The sequence below is a fragment of the Polyodon spathula genome, chromosome 15 (assembly GCF_017654505.1).
Source record: "Polyodon spathula isolate WHYD16114869_AA chromosome 15, ASM1765450v1, whole genome shotgun sequence".
Lineage (NCBI taxonomy): Eukaryota > Metazoa > Chordata > Actinopteri > Acipenseriformes > Polyodontidae > Polyodon > Polyodon spathula.
In genome coordinates, this window is record NC_054548.1 from 21,252,566 (window position 1) to 21,277,673 (window position 25,108).

At 37.0% G+C, this 25,108-nt stretch overlaps 1 protein-coding gene across 1 annotated transcript; it reads right to left on the reverse strand.

The window, feature by feature from the left end:
• Window positions 1-1,393: 1,393 nt before the first annotated feature.
• LOC121328006 (gap junction alpha-8 protein-like) lies at window positions 1,394-2,595 on the reverse strand. Its single transcript, XM_041272426.1, has one exon. It carries the CDS (start codon window positions 2,593-2,595, stop codon window positions 1,471-1,473), a length of 1,125 nt encoding a protein of 374 aa, XP_041128360.1. The 3' UTR covers window positions 1,394-1,470.
• Between the last annotated feature and the right edge of the window lie 22,513 nt (window positions 2,596-25,108).

Genomic DNA, 25,108 nt, shown 5'->3' on the forward strand with positions numbered 1-25,108 from the left:
TTTATTGAATTGAGTGTTATTGTCACTGGTAACAAAATATCATGATATGGGTTAATGTTCTTACAAGTTATTGACAAGGAGTAAATGCTAAGATATGGGTTAAATGTATTAAGTTTGTAATTTATTAAGCTGAAATATTGAATTGGCTAGCAACACAAATAAATGCACTTGAAAAAGGTACTTGAAATTTGCAATCCATGCAATTTGGCCACATTGTGGCCTACGGTCCCACGGTAGCCTTGCTATGCGGCCCTCTGCTCTGTAAACTTTGGGCAGCCCTGTGCTAGTGAGAAGCCACTGACCTGTTTCCCCATCCAGAAGGGGCTACAATAAGCTTCATTTCCTTGTGGGAAATCCATTTTTTAGAGCACAGATCTGACAGACTCTGATACAGAGCTGTAGACATTCAGGGGGTTGTCTTAAAATCGTTTTTAGATGTTTTTGTCAAGTCAGTGGCCAATGTTCTCATTTTTATTCAACCCCTGTATGTGTTGCGGTCTGTGATGTAAAATCAATACAAAGAAACACTTTTTCCTTGACCACAAAACTTTATTGGCTGTGTTCACTGTTTTCAAAAGAGGATACTTTCACACTACTATGATCAAAGAGGACTACATGTTAGTAAAAACTGTTGGCTGATATTAAGAAATTGCAGTGATTAGAAAAAAAAGGAACTGAGTATATAAAACAACATTTTTAAAAACCTGTACATTTAGTGTGGGCTTTTAAGGCTTGATATCAAAATGCTGGTTTATTATTTGTTTTATAGTATTCATGTCAATATAAAAAATTAACAATTATATATAATAACAGAAGAATTCAACTTGGAATAACCTCTAAGGCATCCAAAGGTCAGTTGCAGACAGGTCTGTGTAGTATAGGTCAACGTGTAGCATATATATATATATATATATATATATATATATATATATATATATATATATATATATATAGTTAAAGAACAAACAAACTTTGCTATATTTTGGTTAACTAATTGAAACTCAAAGAAGTAGAATATTAGTACTCTTTACTAAATATTAGTATTGTAAGTGTGATTGTTTCATGTGAATTCCCACCTTTTACAAAAAACGCTACCTTTAATTGATGTTATGCTAGATATTTAGTAAGCCCAATTGCAATCATAGACATCTAAGCTTTTTTTAACTGAATGTATCCTTTCAGAAGGAAAATATAGCATATTATTAATTTAAAAATTAAAACTATTTATATAATCATATATGACTTCATTCAACTGTACTGAAATTTTCATCAACCTTTGTTTTTTTATTATTTTAATAAAAAATGCAATTCAATAACAATATACCTGTTTTTAATGTATTCAGTTTTCTTACAAGCTTACATAGTTGTTTAACAGATTATTTATTATGCCTAGTCAGTGCCTCATTTAATTTCACTCTGTAGTAAATTGACCTCCGCTTTATAAATGTATTAATAAATGATTTGCTTGACTCATACTGTTAAATCATCTGACCTGACCCTGCTGCTTGCTTTGCTTAAACTGCTTAAAGGTCTTGTATCTTCTGTCATCTCAGTGGCTTCTGTGGGTGGTTCCTCTAGAATTTCTTCTTCTTGCTCAACAGTCTGAACATAGGATGGTAATGTTTCATCATAGACCTTGGAAACATCTTCTACACAACCTGCATCATTACTCTTCTCTTCAAAAGTTGTAAATGGTGCCTGCAAGCTACTGGCTTCCATCTTGACTTTTGTCAAAGGATAGAAATGAGACACAACCTTGTCTTCCTCGAGGAGCTTGTAACCCTTGGCTTTCTGGATAGAAGAAATAGCAATGGAGTGCAAAGGCTTCTCAGAAACCAGCTCCACTTGCTGCTGGGGGTGCTTCCTGAAGGCAAACCTAATTTTCTTCATTCCTAGGTGACTGATCTCCACAAAGTTGAGAAAGAGTGACACAGAAGCCACTGCCAACATGAAGATGACGAACACTGTCTTCTCCGTCGGCCTGGAAACAAAGCAATCGACTGTATTGGGACAGGGCCACCGGCTGCATCTGTACAGAGGCAAAATGCGGAAGCCATAGAGAAAGTACTGTCCCACCACAAAGCCAACCTCGAAGATGGTTTTGAAGATGATGTGGCAGATGTAGGTCCTCAGCAGTGTTCCTTCCAACCTGAACTTCTTGTTACCTTTCATGCTGGTTTCCTTGGTGGTTCTCACACTCCCTTGATCTGGAGCCAGAGGCAACCGCTCCTCATTCATCTCCTGCTGCCTCTTCATCTCAGCTTCCTCCCTCTCCTTCCTCTTTTCTTCCATCCTCACATAATGGACAGCATGGCCCACATAAACCAGTGATGGTGTGGAGACAAATATGATTTGGAGAACCCAAAGTCTGATATGAGAAAGGGGGAAAGCCTCATCATAGCAGACATTCTCACAACCAGGCTGCTGGGTGTTGCAAACAAAGTCTGACTGTTCATCTCCCCAGACAAACTCTGCAGCGGTGCCAAGGATTAAAATCCTAAAAATGAAGAGCACTGTCAGCCATACTCTTCCTATCACAGTGGAATGTTCATTTACTTCTTCTAAGATGTTTCCCAAAAAACTCCAGTCACCCATTGTCGTATTCTGTGAAAAAAGAAAACAAACTGACTTAAAAATATAATCATAGCAATGCAAATGTTCTGTTCACATTTACACCAGTCTCCTAAGAATCAAAAAAATAAACATTTCTAATTTAGCCAGTTATTTCTAATGGCGATTACATGCCATGCAACACGGTCCTGACTATTGACATGACAAATGTAGCTAAGCAGTGCTTTAATACAAACAATATTCAACTATTTTTCTTGAACATAAATCAGTAATCATTTAAAACAGTAATGCGGACTGTATTAGCAGAACCTCCAGTTAATATCCAGCTGAAACAGTGATACAGATTAGTGCTATTAATTGGGCAACTTGCCACAGAGAAAGCTCCAGTGTAGTTGTGTCCCTTCTCTTGGCAGCGCTGTGGTGGACAGTGAACTTTTTTCTTTCTCTTTCCTACCTAAAGCCCTGTCCTTCTCGCATGGCTTAGCAGATGTGACTGAATTTGGTCTGATGGGTAGTTTTTAGTTTGCTGCAATATTTAAGCTCAAAGCCAGCCAGTCTTTATTCGGTGGCCGAAGTTTGGTGACGCAGAAAATGATAGGATCAACAAACGAATGTGAATGCGTGGGACACGGCTGTGAGAGATATGAACAGGTATTCCATGAAAATGTGTAAGTCAAGTGCATAGACTTGTAGAAGCAATGATCTCTCAAGTTAAGTCTGATTTCTTCTCTTTGTGCTATATTAAGAATAAGAATAATACCTTTTTATCCAGTGTACTGCAAATAGATATAAAATGTTAATCATTACGGAGAGTAGGTGAAAGTAGGAGATAAGATTCTGTTTCTTAATGAAATCATCAATTGGAACGTAAATTACAATATTGTGTTTTCTGATTACAAGGATTGTGTATTTTTGTTTGTAATAAATGGTTGTACCTCTTGTGTATTTTTGTTTGTAATAAATGGTTGTACTGACCTGTTTAAACTTGTGTGTTTTTTTTTAGGTGTTATTAACATGCTAACAACGGTGCACAATTTAGTGCAGATTGAAAAGAAACGTATTTTACACAGTGTCCTGTAGTTGCATGATGTCTTACACAATATAACTGAAAGTCAACACACTTGAATGGAATACCTTCAATGCTTTATTTCTATAGTACATTTTTGTAAAATGGAATAAAATGTCACTTTTAGATAATGGTTTTCAAAACTAACTAAGTACGTGATAATTGGTATAATGGTAACCATTTGGTCACACGGTAAGTGTGTGCGACGTACTGATGCCAACGCATAACGTAATGAATGCACGTGTTAAATATGGGTCGTACAGAAGATTCGATTTAATTGAAACTTTTGTAAACATTACAATGCCGGTTCAATGAGTACTCAATTATATAAAATGTACTAATACTCTTTGTAAAGGTGTCAATATGAATGAAGGACAGCTTTTCTTGCTTTGCAATGAACACATTAACTTTCAACACATTAACTTTCTTTTTCAGTAACTGTCAAGCAGTACTTTTATTATATGCTTTGAATTGGACACACATATCCTTCATACACCTTCATGAAGGCCTCATAAGAGTGTATAACTATGTGCACAACCCCCCACAACCACTTAGAAAACAGACATAACATGCTTACAAGTACACATGTTGTCATAGTATTTGTTACATTCTGTACAGAAAGATTTCTATGACTTGTAGCCATTGACACATTTACTGATAATAATATATTTGACATTATTTAACAAACATGCATACTTCTATATGAGGATGTTATGAATGTTACATACTATTGTCCTATTTAAAAAATTAAAAATAAATTGTACGAACAGTCAAAGCAATGGCTGTGGACCCTCCCTTTTAAAGCAATACTTGTTGATATAGCAGGCGGTACCAGCTAAGCTGTATGTACAGCTGTCATGAATGCAGCTGGGATTTCTAACAAAGACATGATGTCATGATTGAGGGCGATGCAGCTATTGAATAGGGGAGCTCATGCGTGAGGCGAGATTGTGCCAATAAAGCAGCCTCTGACCTCGGCTAATCAGAGTTCCACTTACAACAAAGTTATCTCACATTGATCTGCCTACATGTGGCGCGCCACACGCTTCTTATTCTTGGTGATTGCGCTGACTTCGAAAAAATAAAAATAAAAACTTTGCAGTAAAAAGATCAGACAATTAGGAATCAAGCTTTGTGTAAGTAGGTTTTACAAGTAGCAGATGCACAAGCCTCGCCACCAACGTCTTGTGATGCAATAGGGTGATCTGTGCAACAGTGTAAGGGTCTATTGCAGGGGACTATTCAAGCAACCAGTCAGTCTCTTTAAATCCAGACCACTGGTAAAATGAGGCAGCCATGAATTATGCATTTCCATGTGGGGGCAGGTTTTGCTGAATAGGAATTTGTTTGCAGATCTAAATGTTTTGGATCACCTAGAATTTTAGGATTAAGACATTCGACTATATGAAGCAAAATGAGTTAATTCTACAGGGTGATGCAACACTTTTAGCCATACAGTTTCATATATCCCTGCTTCAATTTATTGAAATGCATTCCAGATGTTGTTCAAGTTCCAGATTCCCTTATTATTTGCACTGGCAATATCACTGGTCATCCTTTTATTCTGCTGAGGAGTTTCAGTGTTAAAAGTCAAAAGTTGCTAATTCTTCCTGGTGTAATACCACACCCTGTTCCGCAGCTCAGTTTCAATCCAGTGGTCTACTGTAGCTGCAATAAAGCAGTCTGACCTAACCAGGATTTATTTTCTACAGCATTGTACTTGACAAAACAGTGTGACTTAAATTAGAGTACTGTAAATAAAAGCAGACGGAAGGATTGCCTCCACACTAATTATGTCATCTACCAACCAGACACCTCTGATTATGTACAATTCATTCACATCCCTCCACCTCTCACAATTGCTACCCCTTTTTTTAACTTCCTCTTGGTTAAATCACAAGGGGGCCAAATGATTCATCTGTATCATGCTCCATAATCATCAATAAAAATATCACTATTCTCAAATTCTTGGGGGGTTGTCCTGAACTACTGAATATAGAAGACAGATAATCAAAAGAGTGTCGAACAAGGGGCATCAATAATAATACAGCCAATGCTACCATTCATCTGCTTCCATGGCTGTAAATTCTAAGTAGATCTGTCAGTAACATAACAAAGCAATCATCTTGACCTAAATTCACTGTATGTATAGTCTTACTCATATGCCTTCTCGTAGGTGTACCCCTTCTGATACTCTCAGTAGCTTGTGCCGAAGTATATACACTCCAGGCCAAGTTTTATCACAATTGAATTGATGCTTCTCTAGATGTAAAAACTTTGTGTGACATACTGGTCTAGAGACAAACACAGTGTCTCCGTATACTGTGGATTGTTGTGCTATAACACTATCATCATCATCATCTTCCTCATAGTGTAAGTTCTTCAACATTTGCCCCAAGATAACAACAATGCAGTTACTTGTGCAATGTTGTCTCTATTGTATAAGAAGGTAAGAAAATGTATTTTAAAACTCCTTTCTATGAGATCTTTGACGTTTTTTCCCAACAATTCCATTTCCCTTCTCTCTCACTCAACCTTGATGAAGAAAGATTCACCAATAACCCATTCTTAATAGTGAGGCCTGAAGGAACACACATGCAGAGGGAGGGGAGGACTGTTATTGGAATAGTGTGCTCATTGAAGACACTGTCCAGGACATGCTTTTGGTGGGTTGAATAAGCTCTATTAGCTCTATAAGCCTATCTCTCTCCTCCACAACCTACACAATCCTTATTGCCAAACTGAACAACAGACCTTTTTCCAGGCATACCTTAATTTGATTTTACATCTCACTAACTGACTCAGCCTAAGACTTTTGTTTTCTACAGTCAGATTAATAATTATAAAATTCTGTTGATCCCTTACACAGGTATATTGTAATATATACAGCTACTATTTACAAGCACAATGCCATTATATTGCATAAGTGCTACTCCAGAAAACATACTGCATCCAAAATTCTACACTGTTTTTTTTGGTAAGGTACAGAGCCAAATATGTATTGGTAATGCAGGGATTGAAATTAGACTCCCATTGCATAGCGGTTTGATCCATTCCAGTCTTCCAGGACACACCTGAGCTTGTTACCTACACATGTAGATAATCAAGCTCATACAAAACCTGGAAAAAGCAAAACTGCTATGCAACAGGAGTCTTATTTCCATCCGGTAATGAAACTGATAAACAACACGGGGTGAACAGGATCAGTACAGTGTCTATATTTTAATGTGCAGAAGTTGTTACTTGAACAGACCTTTCAAGCAATAAGGGTTACAGTAAATGTTTTTTTTTTTTTTTTTTTTTTTTTTTTTTTTTACAAAACATTTGACGACATCTAGTGGATTTACTTATAAACTGCAGGCAACATAAAAAAACAAAAACAAAACAACAACAACAAAAAAACATACCCAAAGGGTTCAAATATAAAACAAAAATTGTTTAATTAAAAGTATCTGAGAACAGATGGCAACTGTGTCTGTATACATAACAAATCTAAGAACTACAGTGATATGTGTATAGTACAACTGTCAGTGATAGTTGAATTACTTTAATCTCTGAAAACATTTCTGGATGACATTTGTGATCATTTTGATGATTTTGAAAACCATGCAATGGGAACTGCAGTGCTGAAGAAATATCGAAATGGCAGAGATGACCACCAATACTCTGCAGGATCACGATTGCCCCAGTGTAACTAAAGTTTTACTACAGGGCAGAGACAGATTTCCATACTGTCCATACTTTCATAAAGATTCGGGATACTGTTTCAACAGATTGCTTGCACTGATCAAAAGCTTATGTTACAGTGCATAACTTGTTTGGCTTCCTTACCGACTTTCAGAACATGTCAGAATATGACATCAAAAACAAGGCTGCTACACTCATGCAAACCTATCCTTCAAATCTGGATGAATATTTCCCATCAGAAATGCTCCAGTTTACTAAATTTGTTTCTGGCAAAACACTTAAACAGCCTTGCCATCATTTCCAAAGAATGGGACCTGTTCTGGTTCCTTGTCCAGGGGCCCATGATACCAAAATCTGGCCCTGACTACTTTATTCTATCTGTGTGCATACCAGAGATGCCAATCACAATACTGAGGTTTAAGCCAATTCCAACTACTGTGCTGCCATATGTCAAAGTGCAGAATATAATATTGGACAGAAAAAATGTGTTGAGGGTATTAGGAGGTATGTTACACAAAGTAAATCTGCTGAAGATTAAGCTTGAAGGTTGTACATTGAGGACTCAGGGAGAGAGTTGTGTGTTTTACAGACAGGCAGCAAAGTGTGAGCTTGCTACTGCTGATGGACACATGTCAGACTCCAGTATTAATAGTCTTTGACTTTAAAACCACCTGTCTAGTCAAATAAAGATCAGACCATTTGCCCTTCAATTAACATTGCAGGTCTTTGTTATGCACAGTTGCTCATTATGCTATCCCTTCTTTTTTCTTTGATTTGTTTCAAGTTTAATCCATGAACAAATGTGTCCCATGTTTTATTATATTTTACCAGAGATAAATCCCATTGGATTAGGCAAAAAAATAATCCTTTCTGCAAGCAGTTATGTTTCTATTTTTGAGCACAAATTTAACAAATATATTTTCTGTGTGTAAAGTTTAAACCATTTTAACAAAAAAAATAAGACTTGTTTAGACTATTAATCATGTCCACATTGTAACGGGTAATACAAAAACAACAGACATTGTAAAAAAAAAAAGAAAAAAAAAAAAAAACATCAATAAACTGCTAGATTGATGTAAGATCTCACATTTACCGTAAGCATGACAGATGCAGCATTGTGCTGTAAAATGAAATGTGTTTCTTTTGGATATCATGGGGTGATCAGTACAACCTTGCTTCACTTCCCGTGCCTAGGTAAAGCTAATAAAAGCTTGCCAAGTTAACGGAAAAGTAATACCCAATAGAATAGAAATCAGAGTATTTGTTTTCTCTGTTATGAGTGCACTCATTGTTTTGCATGAGAAGTTGGAAAATGCTTAGCTTGGATAGAGTGTATTTAGTGAACCACGTTTATACGTCCTGATTGGGGAAGCCAGGGGATATACAAATAGAATACTGCTCCCCTGGGTCTAATAAATGTTTGGCCTCTTTGGATCGTTATGCAATCACTACCTGTATTTGTGTGGCTTTGGCTCTGTGGGAGTAAATTTCCCTTCCCATGGATTTTTACAATGCCACAGCACTACGGATGTTTGTGGTAGAATTCCTGTTTTAGTCATGCTTTTCAGTAAATAGTTTACCCATAATGATTTGCATTAAAGCTCTGATATCCACATTTGATGGGGAAATGCTGTGGAGGGATGCTAACTGGGGTGAAAGAGGTACACGTGGAGTACTATTTCTTACTACTATGGTGTCACATTTTAATGTGTCAGAAATATTCCTTTGGGGAAATAGCTTCCCAGCCTTCCTGCAGGTGAGTTTTCGTTTCTACAGGTTGTTGGTTTGGCTGCTTCCCCCTGTCTTTCAAGGGTCACAGCCACGACAGGATACTCATGTGGCCACCCCAATCCAACATTTGATTTGATTTGATTTGATTTTTTTTTTGTAGGGAAATGGGATACCACTTTTGTAACACAATTATTTGTTAACTGTGATATAATATATTGGTGATGCATTTCAAAGGTAGTAAACAATAAAAAAGATCACCGCTGCCATATATTTCAACTGCAGAATTGCTGTTAAAACTATAGAATTGACTTTTTTTCTTCATAAATGTTTCTTTTTTTTTCTAAGGGATAAACATTTAAATAAGAATTATGGGACCTGTTTGTATTATTGTGCTGTGGTGATAATGTATTTACGTATTAAGGTCAAATATCATGTTATAAGTCACACTTTTTAGAATTGTTTTATATTTTCATCTTTGAAATGACCAATGCGAATATCACCTCACTGATTTAACCCACTGATCAGTTCTTGCTGTCAAGCCAACAGTAAACCAACACCTCACTAGGTAAGCTGTGGAGACTGACTAGGCAGACTGGAGACTGAAGATTTGTAATTGCGATTAAACATGGGGCTGACTTGCCTTTTGGTATTATAAATCAATTAATAGTTTAATAAATTTGAGTTTATGGTCAGCTTTTAAACATACAGATGCTTATAACTCCATTCTTTCCAAGTTAGTTCATGGGCTGTGATGTCACTTAAAAAAAAAGTATGACTCATCATTCTATTGTTGTGTCAAACATAATACATTAATGGTCCACAAGTTCCCATGAACTCCCATAAATGAACAACACAATAACCTTTTCGAAAAAGTACTCAGTAAACTTGAACCAAGAAGAGAGAAACGATCACTTGTCCTCTCCAGTTCATTCAGGGCAAGCAATGGAAATGGCGCTTCCTTTTAACATGGTGTGATTATTGTGTAGGGTTGAACAATGATTCCAGGGACAAATAGTGCTTAAAAGTGCTTTGCCATGTTAGCAGAGACATATAGCAAAAAAAAAAAAAAAAAAAACAAAGAAGGAAGGAAGAAAAGATCAATTGTTCTGTATAATCTGTGAGGAAGTGGAGATGGTGTTTCCCATTAGGTTGGTGGGCTAAAGCGATATAGAGAGGAAAAAAGAGCACAATAGTTTAGCACACAGAGGAAGAGAGTGGAGGGGACAGAACTGTTGGGGGGGGGGGGGGGGGGGGGGGGGGGGGGGGGGGGGTGAACATAATCTCAACAGTAAACCCTATTCCAAATATGATTTCACTTGTGAACTCATTGCCAACCCCAGAATACAATGTTATCAGCGGATAACAACACCTTGACTTGCCTACAGCCTTCACACAATTGCCACTGTCTGGACTCACCATCTCCACCAACCTCTCATGTGTTTCTGACCTGAATAATGCCTGTCAAACATTAGATATACAGCTGCCGTGGCTACTATGTCAAAGGTACACACTTTGTTTCATGGTAACCATAGCCACCAAGGTGGTTTTTATCACAGTCAAATGTGATAAAGTACAGGGTACTGCCGTGGATATAAAAATAGGTTGCGCTGCATGATCAAGTGTCTAAATTATTTTATTTTTCACAAATACAGATCGATTGTTTTCCGAGAGATTTATAGCTGCAGTCGTGCTGATATTCACGTTTTAATGGACAATCCTGGTCATAGCATTCCTTATTTTGAATCTGCACGTTAGCTGTGATGTGAGGCTATCACCCAGTTTGATATTATATAGTACATTTTTACTGAATAAATCAATTATTGTAGCTACATAAAAAAAAAGGTTTCTGTGTTTTATAGTACTATTCTGGAACTTGAAAACACATACACCTCCTGTTTGTTAATGTTTAATATAAATAAACATGTACCCTCATTTCTCTCTGCCACTCAACAAACATTTTTGGATGGGATATTTCAAATAAAAGCTGAGTTTTTTTAGAAAGCTTTTTATCGAATAGATATATATATATATATATATATATATATATATATATATATATATATTATCTATGTGTGTGTGTGTGTGTGTGTGTGTGTGTGTGTGTGTGTGTGTGTGTATATATATATATATATATATATATATATATATATATATATATATATATATATATATATATATATTGATGATATGGTTTCTAAAATATGTTTTATTTATAATGGTTTTACTGTTTTAGAAGCAGAATTCTGCAAAAACTTCTCCAGATTTGGCATCTCCATTTTGAACCTGCCTCCATCGAACTTGATTTGCTAAGACAACTTCACATGACTAAAAAGAGGCAGTGGGTTTTTAAATAACCCATTTTATGAGTGATATAGTACATACAGACAATTTATCATATATTTATGTTGAGGTTTTTTGGCCATTGAGACATGGGATAATATAACAATAGACTCTGAATGAAGCATGATGTATCGTATATTTAAGACTCTTGTCTGACAAACCTGATTGATAGCTAGACATTGAGATATGAGGGTCATTTCAGATAATAATATTGGTACAAAGGTAAAGGTGCATTTACACAGTGAAACAAAATATGTTTTACTGTATAGTATAAATTCAATAACAAATTATGCAAGACAATAATTGAACTGATCCTTCTTTCAATGTTTTTTTTTTTTTTTCTAACAGTGTTTTTTTCATTGAACTCATAATGGAAGGAATACTGGATGGATACCAAAACCAGAAAAGTTGAACAGCAAAGACTAATAAACTTATTCACACCAATAAACCAACAGAACCCCAAAAGCAAATTTATATAATTGAATTACGAAAGCATTAAATGGAAGTAATTATATAAAGGTGCACACTTTACAAATGGCAGAGCTGCTGTCCAAGCTGTTCTGAAATCAAGATTTTAAAGTGTTACTTAATAGGCTGTAGAGTTGAAAACACAGCACATTACTTTCCCTAGCTTTCTGCTTTGTTGCAAGCTGTTTGCTAAATCGACAGTGACGTTGCCTGAGATTGTCACTATTGATTTAGTAAACAGCTGACATGAACTTCACCCTTCTCCACAGTAGGTGGCAGTATTTGAATGATAGGTTACTGCTAATGAGGTAAGCCGGTAAATCTTGATTCCTGCTGTCTTTAGTTTGCGGTCTCAGATCCACTCCTGCAGCTATTTTCAAAAACAAGTCAGCTTTATTAAACCAGCCTGCAGGAGGCAAGTCTATCCAAAATGGAAATACCTGAGAATGAAAAACACAAAAACACAAACCCCTTTTAATAAGGTACAATTGTTCAAAGTAAACAAAAAAAAAAGATGCACGTAAAACTCATCATTACAAACAACAGTTACATTTTCCTCAATTGCACATTTCTGAACATAATCTGTTTGATGTAACTAGAACCGTGCTATTAAAACTAAAAAGGGATTCCTGCTCCCCCTTGTCTTGTGTTACATCCTCATTCAAAACCAGACCTGGAATGAATGACAGATTGTTCTTCCTTATATTTAAAAACATAAAGAAATGGAAATAAGTATACAAATAAAAGGGAACAGTTGTTCTGGCTAGTACTTCAAGAAAATAATATACATTGTGAATAATATTACAAAAAGAGAAACATTCCCTTCACTATACCATGTTAAGAAATTAGTGGCAAGACTACATCAGATACAAAAGCATTTGATAGCAGTTAAAAGTGGCTGAAGATAACTGCTCCAGTGCATGTCATATGCTAGAATAGCTTTTTGGAAAGTGAATATTAAATATGTAGAATGTATTCATTCATAACTTTAAAACAACTTACAGTATAATAGTTTTATCAACCTTGACTGCGTTACTATTGCATCTGTACATCACTACTGATGCTTGGAAACCTAGGCAGGGTTTATTAGTAGACTTTAAGGTTATGTTTCAGATGTTCTACATTTGTCTTTGATATAAAATTGGCGGTGTGTGTGTGTGTGTGTGTGTGTGTGTGTGTGTGTGTGTGTGTGTGTGTGTGTGTGTGTGTGTACTAGGTCAAGTTTAAAACACATTTGTTCATCCTAGGATTACAGATGAATGGTCATATTTGGCAGATTGTTTGATCCGGTACAACATGAAGAGTCAACAAGGGGCAAATAAACACTGGCCAATTCGAGATACTAATTCCGTCTTACTGGCAGAGGAGAGAAGCCCCAGTAAAGAGAGAAGTTCTGAGTAGAGTAGTGACCAATATGAACTGAACCGGGGTCCATGAAGGTCTTCTTAAGAAGTGGGGTGACAGTTAGTAGCTCTGGGGGAATGAGCAGGACCCATAGCAGGTGTCAAGGAACACAAAGTATGGGAACAACACGTAGAATACATTCCCTCAGAAACTTGGGCCAGGAGTAAATGAAGCAGGTGGTACAGTAAGTCTCAATTTGCATTGCATCTTAATGACAACTGCGCCAGTGAGCTGGAACTTATCCTGGTTGGATACCGTACATTTACCGAATGCTGACAAAAATAGAAAGTAATGTAACTGGAAAAAATGAAGCTTGACCTGGGAGAATTTGTGACAAGAATACAACCAACAAAAAGTATAAAACACAAACAGCCATCAAGACTTTCACTGACTTCTGAACACCACTATAATTATGACTCAGGTAATGTCTTTGCAAAATCCAAGCAGGGGTTTCCTTCTAGCTACGTGTTCCAATACATGCACTATTGAATATGACCATTTGCTATTCATTCAGCTTTTGTAAAGCTTCTTAGCAAGTGTCCTTCTGTTTTTGTGTGAATGTGATTTATTAAAAAAAATTCCATTCCAGAAAGGGAGTCAAGACAGAAATTAATTTAAGGAGGATAAAGTTTACTGTAAAACATAAACTGAGGTAAAGATAAGCCATAAAATGGAAGTGTGCCTCAATAACTAGCTTGTATAATATCAAAGATAGATCCAAGATCTGCCATTGACCTTGGAAAGCCACTTGACCTCTTTGTTTTTCAGTGTCCATGTTGGGCTTGGGAAAATCATATGTAAATAAACACTGTGTAAGTTATATATAGTATATATATAGTTACATATTTAGATGAAGACTGATATCCATGGTTAAAGGGTTGTTTCCTACTAAATACTTATACTGTAGACTCACTGGTGGTAACAATAGTAAACATAAAAACATTACATTTGTTAAGAAGTTAAGCAGTTAAGCAGTGCTGAGTGAAGGAATGATTGGAGTAATATTAGAATACATATTGATAAGAGGTACACAGATAGTGAATGTGTGTTAAGAAAAAATAAAGTGCCGCACTATTACAGCTTCCATTCAGAACTGTTATCAAGAATGAATCAGTTCATATCCTTATATTTGAATTGCTTGTTCTGTGCAAGATGTACTCAGATACACCTCTTCCTGTATTTGTTATTTTCTATACCAGGTGGTCCTAGCTACAGTATTTTAGAAATACTTTATTATGCTTTGAGTTTGCACATTTCCTAATCTGATTAACTTTGTTGTGTCATTGGTCAGATGGACTATGTTTGAAATGCTTACATTTGAGCTTCAAATAATTCCAGCAGCTAATTTAAAGTGAGTGGAATCTTCCCTTTTGAATTGTATTTTAGAATTAAGAAATAAACACAAGCAAGTGGGGGAACTGAGGGTAAAATAACAGAACAAGGCTGACCGATTCTCCTATTGCTCCAGATTGGCCTATTGCACACTAACACCCACTGGAGACCCTGCTAGCACTTTCGCTATCACAGACTACCTGTACTGCAGCCCCATTCAAACCTTTAAGGCCTTGGGCCTGCGCCCAATTAAATGCAGGTCCATCCATCCACTCAAGCTACTCCAACACCCCACGACTCACCCACTCACCTTGATTGTCATTACAATATGTTTGATGTCAATAAATATGGCCTACTTATATGACCTGGTTAGCTTCTGACCTTGGTTGGTTAGCCAGCACTTTGGAAAAAAAGACACGCGAAAATGAGAATTGATAATAGCAAATCCTGGTGATGCTGTGTAGAACCCATGTCATTGATTTCTATATGGGATCCCCCATCTGTTGGGGAAAAAGTGTTACTGCAGACCAGCAGGGTAAAGTTTGTTTTAGAAGTGCTCATTTACATGCTGTGAATGAGTTCATGGTGAATTGGGATTATTTCATGTGTTATTACACAGAAAGCCCACTGGATAAGTAAGAATGGTAATTGTCATCATGGCTGCAAAATCTGGAATCCCTGTGCTTCATTTCGTTCTCTCTGCCCATCTAATACTACTGCATGTCTGCAGTGCGTGACTGTACAGTCAGACCTTCAAAGTACACTTTTAAAGCAGTCTGACAACTGAAACAGTTGTCCTTAGCTTTATGACAACTAAGCACATGTGCCTTTCCTATTGTAATATATATATATATGAACCTGTGAACCTGTGAATGTATAGACTTCACAGTGAATTATAAATGATCCTTGTGACCACTGCCACTACAATCTTTAATTTCTATTTTAAGACAAAGGTTACAATATAGATATTATGTATCAGGCTGGTTACTCTTTTTGTGTAAGACCTGTACGAGAAGCGCAGCACTGTAACTGTAACCCTTAAGGAGAGCACGCATTCTGACAGCCCCATGAGATGTTTTAGAGAGAACAGCTGAGAGGACTTTGATCCCACAAGCCCTGTGGGGGGACCTTGAAGCACCTCCACTCTGTCAGCAGGGTATTATATACACACACACACACAAACACACACACACACACACACACACACACACACACACACACACACACACACACACACACACACACGTCAAGGATCACGTGGCAGCCACAGGGCTTACATATACTGTAAAGTCGATTGAGTTACCGGCAATATATGCACATTACCCTTTCATCACATTGAGGATCAATTTTAACAATCTAGACTGTGGAGAGTCCTAATGCTGCAGCCATTTCACTCTACAATAATCCTGACAGTTTTTCTCAAGGATAATTTACTGCACCCCCCCCCCCCCCCCCCCCCCCCCCCCCATTAGCATCTCTAAATACAATATAAACAAAGTGGAAAGAGGTCCTAAACAGATAAGGGTAAGGAGTTACATGGCGGCTGCATTGACTGTCAATTTCTAACAATAATGTGAATAACTGAGCATCCTTTGGTTCCATCGCTTGTGTAAAACACAGTAAAAGCACTGTAACACATGTATACTGTGCACCAATATAACATGCAAAACATGCAGAAACTCTCCAGATATTTAAAAAGGGGGTGCATAAATACGAGTTAATTACAGACTGCAGTATATGCTGTATATGGCCCAAAGGATTCCAGGCACTCAAAACAGTGTGCTTGTGTGTTTGTTTATCAACTATTTTATTGTTGTTGTTTTTTTTGTAAATGTGACCTTTTTTTTGGCAGTGGAACTTTGTTCCATCCATAAGTACACGGCCTGATTTTACAAATTCATATGATGTACAGCCCTTAACCTGCAGGGACAGTGTGGATACAGTATGTCTGTATGAAATGAACTCATTGTACAGTGATTCTGTGTTTGTGTGGAACAGAGAGTGAGTGTATGTTTGTAAAGGAGACCCCAAACCTACTTTTGGTGACCTTAGTCACTGAACAGTAATCAACTTCATTTAGATATACTTATTGTAGATAATCTAGACCACTGTTGAACTGACGTGTGTGGTGAGACCTATATTACTGTACTACCAGTTCATTTGACCACACTCAAAAACAGACTGTTTAAACTTGGAATTGGTGTGAGGATGTGTTGCTCACAAGAGCCGTGTGAACATAATGCTGGAAATAAAGAAATGGTACTTGTTTTAGAGATGGTGAACACAGTGCAACTGTTAATTATTGAAAATGAGAATGAGAAATTTCATGGATTTATTTGTTTAAGACATAGGTCTAAAATAAGTATCCTTGAGGAAGCCTGGAGACTACAACAAAAGTAACATATAGTGCATTGGTATGGCATAGTGGGTGTTGACATTGATGCTGTCAACATGTTCAATAATATGAGGTGTAAACACGAAAAATCCCAACTACAAAGGGAATGTTGACACATTCAAATGCCTTCATCTATCTAGTGTATTACCAGCAGGCATTCAAGGTCATATGGTGAATGAGACAATGTTAAATAAGCAGGTTACCTGACTAAATCAAATAATTTCTCAAAAAGGACTATTTACATAAGAGAAATGCATCATAAACAAAAGAGAACAAAGTTTGTTTTTACATCATGCTTTTATGTTACATGGTAGATAGATATGTCAAATAGTGTTTTTTTATTATTATTGTTTTGTTCAAAATACAATATTTAAAGGATGATGTTCTGTTGCATGCTAATATTGTCTCTTTGTATTGTCTGTGTGTGGACTACCCAAGAATAAAGGAACCTTATTCCTATTTTCCTTGTTTAATATCTGAATGAGTTAAGGGACTGGAAATCAATTTTAGTTCACCCAAGTTAATAGCAGTAGTCATTTGTAACGTGTTGGACATTTTATTAATATTAGGCAGAGTGGGTTGGTCACATCAATAGGCACATAAAGGAGGTGTCACATGTTTAACCATTTAGAAAAAAAAGAAGTGTGAAATTGGCTGAAGCAGATTGATGAGGGTTTGAGGCTTAACAGATTCTACTGCACACGACACAGTGTTGAGTCTATGACTGTACAGTCAAGGGATTCGTCCCTATTTTCAACCAAATAGTTTTATGCCATCTTACAGAAGGGTCGATACCCATAAAAGAATGGCAGTTTCCACGGAGGCAAGGCAGTGGGTGAGTATTTAACTTGCCTTACAGTGCCAGTCATCCTCTCCAGTGCTTTCAATTCACCACACACAGTAGCAACAATATAATTTTTTCATGGAAGTAAACACTGCAATTACAAATCCCTGGCTACCATAAGAACAGCCTTCTTTGTACCAGTATTTACTAATAGTCACTTTATTTAATCCAGAAGTTGCGCATCTAAAACATACTGCCTTGGCACATGGTGGTACAGACTTTCTGCATGCTGCTCCTAGCCCCTGCAGCATTCTGCTGGTGTCATGAGTGCAGATTATAAAAGGGGAAACTATTTTATCAGGTCCCTTGCAAGGCGAGGGAAGATGAGATAAGAATGTGTTAAAAGTTAGTGAGGTGCCGTTGACAAGAAGGAGAGCTCCGGCCACACGTCCAGCAATCATGTGACTAGGTCCAGTGTAGTGAGCACATTAGAGTTGGATCTACATAAAACAGGTGAGAATCTCGTTTACTCTTTGCACTGAAAGTGTCTTCCGGCTGCTATCCAAATGCTACATGCCACCAACACCAACTTTACAAGAACAATTACAAGACATTACTTTATTATTATTATTATTATTATTATTATTATTATTATTATTATTATTATTATTATTATTAGTTAGTTAATTAAACCACAATCCAATTTCCACAATTAAATCCACCAATCAGAAAGCTCTATCGGTTGGCACTGCTAATGGAACATTCAAACAGAATATTAAGTTTCAGTAAAACAAACCAATAGGAAAGCAGTAAAACAAACAATTTGAAAGCAAAACATTCAAAAGATTTTATCTGCAAACTAAAATATAAACGAAGATAAAACAACAGCAGTGTCTATTATTATTTAATAATAATAATAATAATAATAATAATAATAATAATAATTTTATGGCATTGTCTTGTTGAACTTGTCTATAGGGTTTTCTTAATGTAATGTTATCAAAAATTAATTCAAAATCAATAATGTATCTCTATTTATAATATACACTACATAGCTCCCATGACCTGCACGTAATTTTAAAAAGAACAGTTCTGCAACAGGGTGGTATTTCTCAGTGTCTGCATTACTTATAACCATAACTGTACTTACAGTACAGTTATTTTCCGTTACACTTCTAATTATTTCCAAAAATGTTGTTTGATTGTGAGACATCAAACAGAAACTGCAGTGCTGTTTATTTTTCGGTAACACTTTACATTAAGAGTCTCCAATTACTGTGTATGTACATAGTAATTACTTATTATATTCATGTGTACTCAATCTAATCTTATCATTAACCATAACCCAAACCCTTTTCTGATACATTTGTTATATGTTATGTGTTAAATGCGCTGTGTGGTTGAACAATTACTTGTCAATTTGCTTGTCCTTTGTGTCCCCTCACCCTTTATGTGTTTTATTCATGATGTGTGTGTGTGGTCACCCCTGTTCTGGGAGTCAGGACCCAGAGTGGGCTACCCCCTTCCTGGATGTCTGCATCTCTCTCCTCTGCCGAGTTCAGTGCTTGTAGCATTTCTGCTACGAGCAAGAGCACGAGCACGAGCACGAGCATGATCATGAGCAACCGTAGAAGCACAAGCAAGAGCATGAGCACGAGCAACAGCAAGAGCACAAGCATGAGCACGAGCACGAGCAACAGCAAGAGCAGGAGCAGGAGCACGAGCATAAGCTACAGCAAGAGCACAAGCACGAGCATGAGCATGAGCAACAGCAAGAGCATGAGCATGAGCATGAGCATGAGCATGAGCATGAGCATGAGCATGAGCATGAGCATGAGCAAGAGCAAGAGCAAGAGCAAGAGCAAGAGCAAGAGCAAGAGCAAGAGCAAGAGCAAGAGCAAGAGCACGAGCAAGAGCAAGAGCAAGAGCAAGAGCAAGAGCAAGAGCAAGAGCAAGAGCAAGAGCAAGAGCAAGAGCAAGAGCACGAGCATGAGCACGAGCAAGAGCAAGAGCACGAGCATGAGCAAGAGCACAAGCATGAGCAACAGCAAGAGCAAGAGCACGAGCAAGAGCAAGAGCAAGAGCAAGAGCATGAGCAAGAGCAAGAGCAAGAGCAAGAGCAAGAGCAAGAGCAAGAGCAAGAGCAAGAGCACGAGCAAGAGCAAGAGCAAGAGCATGAGCAAGAGCAAGAGCAAGAGCACGAGCACGAGCAAGAGCAAGAGCAAGAGCAAGAGCAAGAGCAAGAGCAAGAGCAACAGCAAGAGCATGAGCATGAGCATGAGCATGAGCATGAGCATGAGCAAGAGCATGAGCATGAGCATGAGCAAGAGCACGAGCATGAGCAACAGCAAGAGCACGAGCAACAGCAAGAGCATGAGCACGAGCAAGAGCAAGAGCAAGAGCAAGAGCAAGAGCAAGAGCAAGAGCAAGAGCAAGAGCAAGAGCAAGAGCATGAGCAAGAGCAAGAGCAAGAGCATGAGCAAGAGCATGAGCAAGAGCATGAGCATGAGCATGAGCATGAGCATGAGCAAGAGCAAGAGCACGAGCAAGAGCAAGAGCAAGAGCAAGAGCAAGAGCAAGAGCAAGAGCATGAGCAAGAGCAAGAGCAAGAGCAAGAGCAAGAGCAAGAGCAAGAGCATGAGCAAGAGCACGAGCATGAGCAACAGCAAGAGCACGAGCAACAGCAAGAGCATGAGCACGAGGACGAGCACGAGCACGAGCAAGAACAAGAGCAAGAGCAAGAGCAAGAGCAAGAGCAAGAGCATGAGCAACAGCAAGAGCATGAGCAACCGTAAGAGCAAGAGCAAGAGCAAGAGCAAGAGCAAGAGCAAGAGCACGAGCAAGAGCACGAGCAAGAGCAAGAGCAAGAGCACGAACAAGAGCATGAGCAAGAGCACAAGCACGAGCAAGAGCAGCGACGAGCATTTCATTTGCTAGCTTGTGCAGTGCAGTGCTTAATTGTAAGAGTTATGGTCTGATATCAACCTCTTATTTTTATGGTAGTATATTGCAAAATTTATATTAAACAGATTACTGTCATTTCATGTTGTTTATTAATTCAAAATACAGTCACACTTGTCATTTTATGCTATGACCGTATATTGCTTTACAGTCATTTACCGTAATTCAGTATACACTGTCACCGTATGTATTGCTTTACGGTTCCTCACTGTAAATCAGGTTATAAAGTGTGACTCTATATTGGATTTAAGTCATTTGCTGTAATTCAGTTTATACGGTCACACCAGTTATTTTTGAACTCTGCTGCCAGTCATTTGACCATTAAATTTATGTTTTGTTTTCTTTAACAGTGGATAGATAGATAGATAGATAGATAGATAGATAGATAGATAGATAGATAGATAGATAGGTTGTGAATAAATTATGCACTTACTGGTGTAGAAAGCAAATACATTCATTGATAAGGGACACACAAGGAGGACTTGTCTACCAAAGTCACTTCAGTTATTTGAATTAATTTGTCATCTGTGAATTAGTCTCTGAATAAAACTATTTCAGCTACTGCTATTGTGAGAAAGCAGAAATCAGAAACAAAGTGAAAATATTTTGATTACAATTTCTAGCTGATTAAACACTCTAAAAATAGTTGTAGTTTATGTTATTAATTTAGCATGTTTCCTGTTGCATGGTGTTTTGTAATCTTGCTGCGTCTGAAGGTGCTCTGTGGGAGATTTAATAAAGATAATTGTATATAGATATATAGATAGATAATTGCCTCAATAACAGTATGTGGTCAGACTCAAAATGGAAGGGGCTGACTGCTTATTAAAATTTAGGACCTTAAAAAAGAAAAGTTAACAGCACTTACTAGCTATAGAGTGTACTTGGAGACAACGACATCCCTAGATAGTAGTACTTGATGTGCCGTATCACATCCATAAATCCATAGCCATTTACAATACATAGTTATGTGCATGCATACATGTATAACAATGTATAAAAAGGAATGCGTGGTGACAAAGTACTACAGAAGCAATACAATAAGAGTACCATCCCATCTTTTCCTTGTTCATGAATCAATGAATCAAGCACTGCACGTTATTAATGAGGCCACACTGTAAACTCTGGCCCTCAGAGAGGGGAGTTGGAGATTTGTTATAGAATTGCCTTTGTTTTCGAAATACAATCTAGCTTCCTTTCTGATACAGATGCATTATTCCAATAAAAATAGTGTACCATGGAGAGGGGTGGGGGTGGTTGCAGACTGGAGGAAATGCTGAAGCAATGCCAGGCATTTCTTATAATGCACCCTGCATAAGATTAAATTTATCTTAATCTGTAAGCACTTCTTTAAATAAAAGTAGCCTGCAGACAGCTGACATCGTTTGTCAGCCTGGGGTCTCCTGTACTCTGTCTGCCTTTTAAATGGTTCATCTGAAATGCAAATAGAGAAAACCTGTCCTTAACTGTTCTTCCAGAGCCAGAAGTGGAGTCAGCCTTACATCCGGCAGCCTAACAGGTAACTTACCAGATGCATAAGTACTTTCATGAGGCTGTTATTTTATAACATTTAACTGGGTGTTGAAAGCTGGAAGTACCTCATGTACAAGACAGTAAATAATTGTAGTGATATTTTAAAGTAAGTCGACCAAAATTGTTACAGTTGTGTTTAATAAATGTGCCTTTTCTGTTATATATTTAACAGTTATATTAACATTATTCTCATTTAAAGTGAAAGCGCATTGGTACTTATTCATACTATGTTCCATACAGTACAACTGTCAATGTTGGTTTTACTTGGTGTCGTACAGTACTAAGAAGCACTGGTAACAATTTGAAATTTAGAAACAACTTGTTGGAAAGAAACATTATACTTTGAATAAAAAGTTATTATATAGTGCTTTGGCATTTCTATTTAGTATGCATGTTATGTTATATATGTTTTGTTTGAAGTCAAACCAATTCCTTTTCGACTTCAAAGGTATTGTTGACAATAACCACATACATTGGGGAAAGTTGAAAAAGATCCTCATTTTCAGGTTTTTTATTTTTCTAATGATCAGTGATGGCAATAATCAACCATGTTGTTAGACACTGAAAAAAGATCCTACCCCACATGCATAGAAAGTAAATAAACTTCCAGTGAAGCGAAAGTTTAATTGTTGACAATAACTACATTGAGTCCAACATAAAGCCTGTCCTTAAGCAAGTAAATCTACTAGGGGGAGAATGGGGATACATTTACCAGCTGTAACACTCGCTACCACAATAAAGCTAAAGTGCCATGTACTGCAAGAAAAAAAAAAATCAAGTCATTTTCCATGGAATGTAATTTTTCTTTAACATGCCTTATATCTTATAGAGCCGTTATTAAATGAGAACTTTTTTTTTCAGAAATGCAATGATGTGGTCATATGATTCATTGTTAATCAAATATTATTTTCTTGATTTTGTATTAGTGTTTGAATAATAAACACCTAAATAAAGAAACAACTACAGTATAACAATCCTATAATGCCACTAGAGAGAAAGCTTAGTGGTGCCTGCTGTCATAATTAACAGAGCTTCTTCAGCGGAAACGCCCTGATATATGTGTCTGTTTTTAAAAGGTGCAGGGACAACCATGTCACAGACAAAGCCAGGAAGTGTTGAGAGAGCAAATCAGGGTGTAGAAAGTATGCACACAACATGGATGCAAACAAATAATCCTAAGAAATGGAGTGAAGGATTGTCCAAAAGAAAAAGAGAGATGATTGGGCAACAATCTGACAGCGTAGTTTAATATAGAACCTGTCATGAACCCAACTGAAACCTATCATATTTGATCTGCAAGGGATTGGACAAGGCTTGACTAAATGTGCTTGCAAATGTCATGGCAGCTTGACATCCTGCAACAAATAGAAACTGTATACATGCCCAGCATGACATAATCTACTAGAGAATCAGGCAGGTGTCAAACACAATTTTAAAATGTCTGTCTTATTGTTAAAAAATATACACTACTAAAAAAAATTAAATAAAAAACATTAAAAATGGCAACCCCCCCCCCTCCAAAAAAACAAAAACAAAACAAAACAAAAAAAAACACTGTGAACATACAATCAAAAATGTTAGCCAAGTAGAGCTTTTTTCCTTTTCTTCAATACATTTTGCAATTGCCCCTCAGTTCTGCTAATGCCAGCTGTCATGCTGCCAGGATTGTCACTCTCCAGCAAGAAGTCCAGACCTTAATTGAGCAATACCACCTTTAGGATCTTGTCAGGTGTTGTGTTTGTCAACATTTCTACCCTCCACTGAAAAAGAAAGCATGGTTGGTATTGCACTGACTGAAGAATGGGACAAGATCCCCATGACTCATCTGCTGCCTGATTAGACGCAAGCCACACTAGCCAGTACTAGATACTGAGACATTTATATGGACCGTTTTAAACAGTATGAAAAATTGATCTTCACAGACCAAGCCTACAGGTGTTTTGATTTGAATGAGTCTTGTGTGCAAATGCATGATGCTGATTTTACTATTGTATTGTTTTATTCTGTACTTAGCACATGCAATTACCTAAACTCAAAGATAGTTATGCTATTGCTATATTCCCATAATAGTGGGGACTATACTAAGGTAGATAGAAGTAACATTATATTAAGACAAATGCTATGCCACATGTGTCCACACCTGCACACTTTGGTTCATGCATGAAATTACCTTGTTGTCAACTTAGTTTTGGGAACTGCAAGCAACAACTGGTGAATGCCAAAAATTTAATAAAATAATCAACTTTGTTAACAATTACCAATTATCAGCTTTAATCATAAATTATGTTTTGGGGAGTAATTGTAGACACATTTCATAAATGTTGTGGTTAATAAAGGAGATGTATTAATTAATTTAGAATAATTGTACATTTTGTTATCACAAAACACAGCATCCTGTATGTGTTTTCCAGTAAATCTGCCCTTTACCCCAACCTACTTGATTTATGAGGTACATTATAGGGAGGAAGTTTGATAAACACTAGGAGCTGGGAGTTCATGGTTTTCAGTCTCAGCAGAGCCACTGAATTAGAGTTATAGTAAAACTGGATCGAAGTGGTTCTGTCCGATTAAAACAATTATAGCATCTTACGTCAACCATGGATTAAAATTATTGAAAAGAATACAAGTCATTTAATGTGAGGGGTATTAAAACATACTAATAAATCTGTTAATAAAATAGATCACTATTGACAGCCTCATTATTATTATTATTATTATTATTATTATTATTATTATTATTATTATTATTAATGATGTCTGTTAAATCTGTACTTGCTGTGCATGTTTGAAACAACTGAATAAACAAGGCACATTTTTCTTGCTGCTTTTTTTAGGA

Coding starts and splice junctions, on each gene's coding strand:
- LOC121328006 (XM_041272426.1), bottom strand. CDS start 2,595: ATGGGTGACTGGAGTTTTTTGGGAAACATCTTAGAAGAAGTAAATGAA.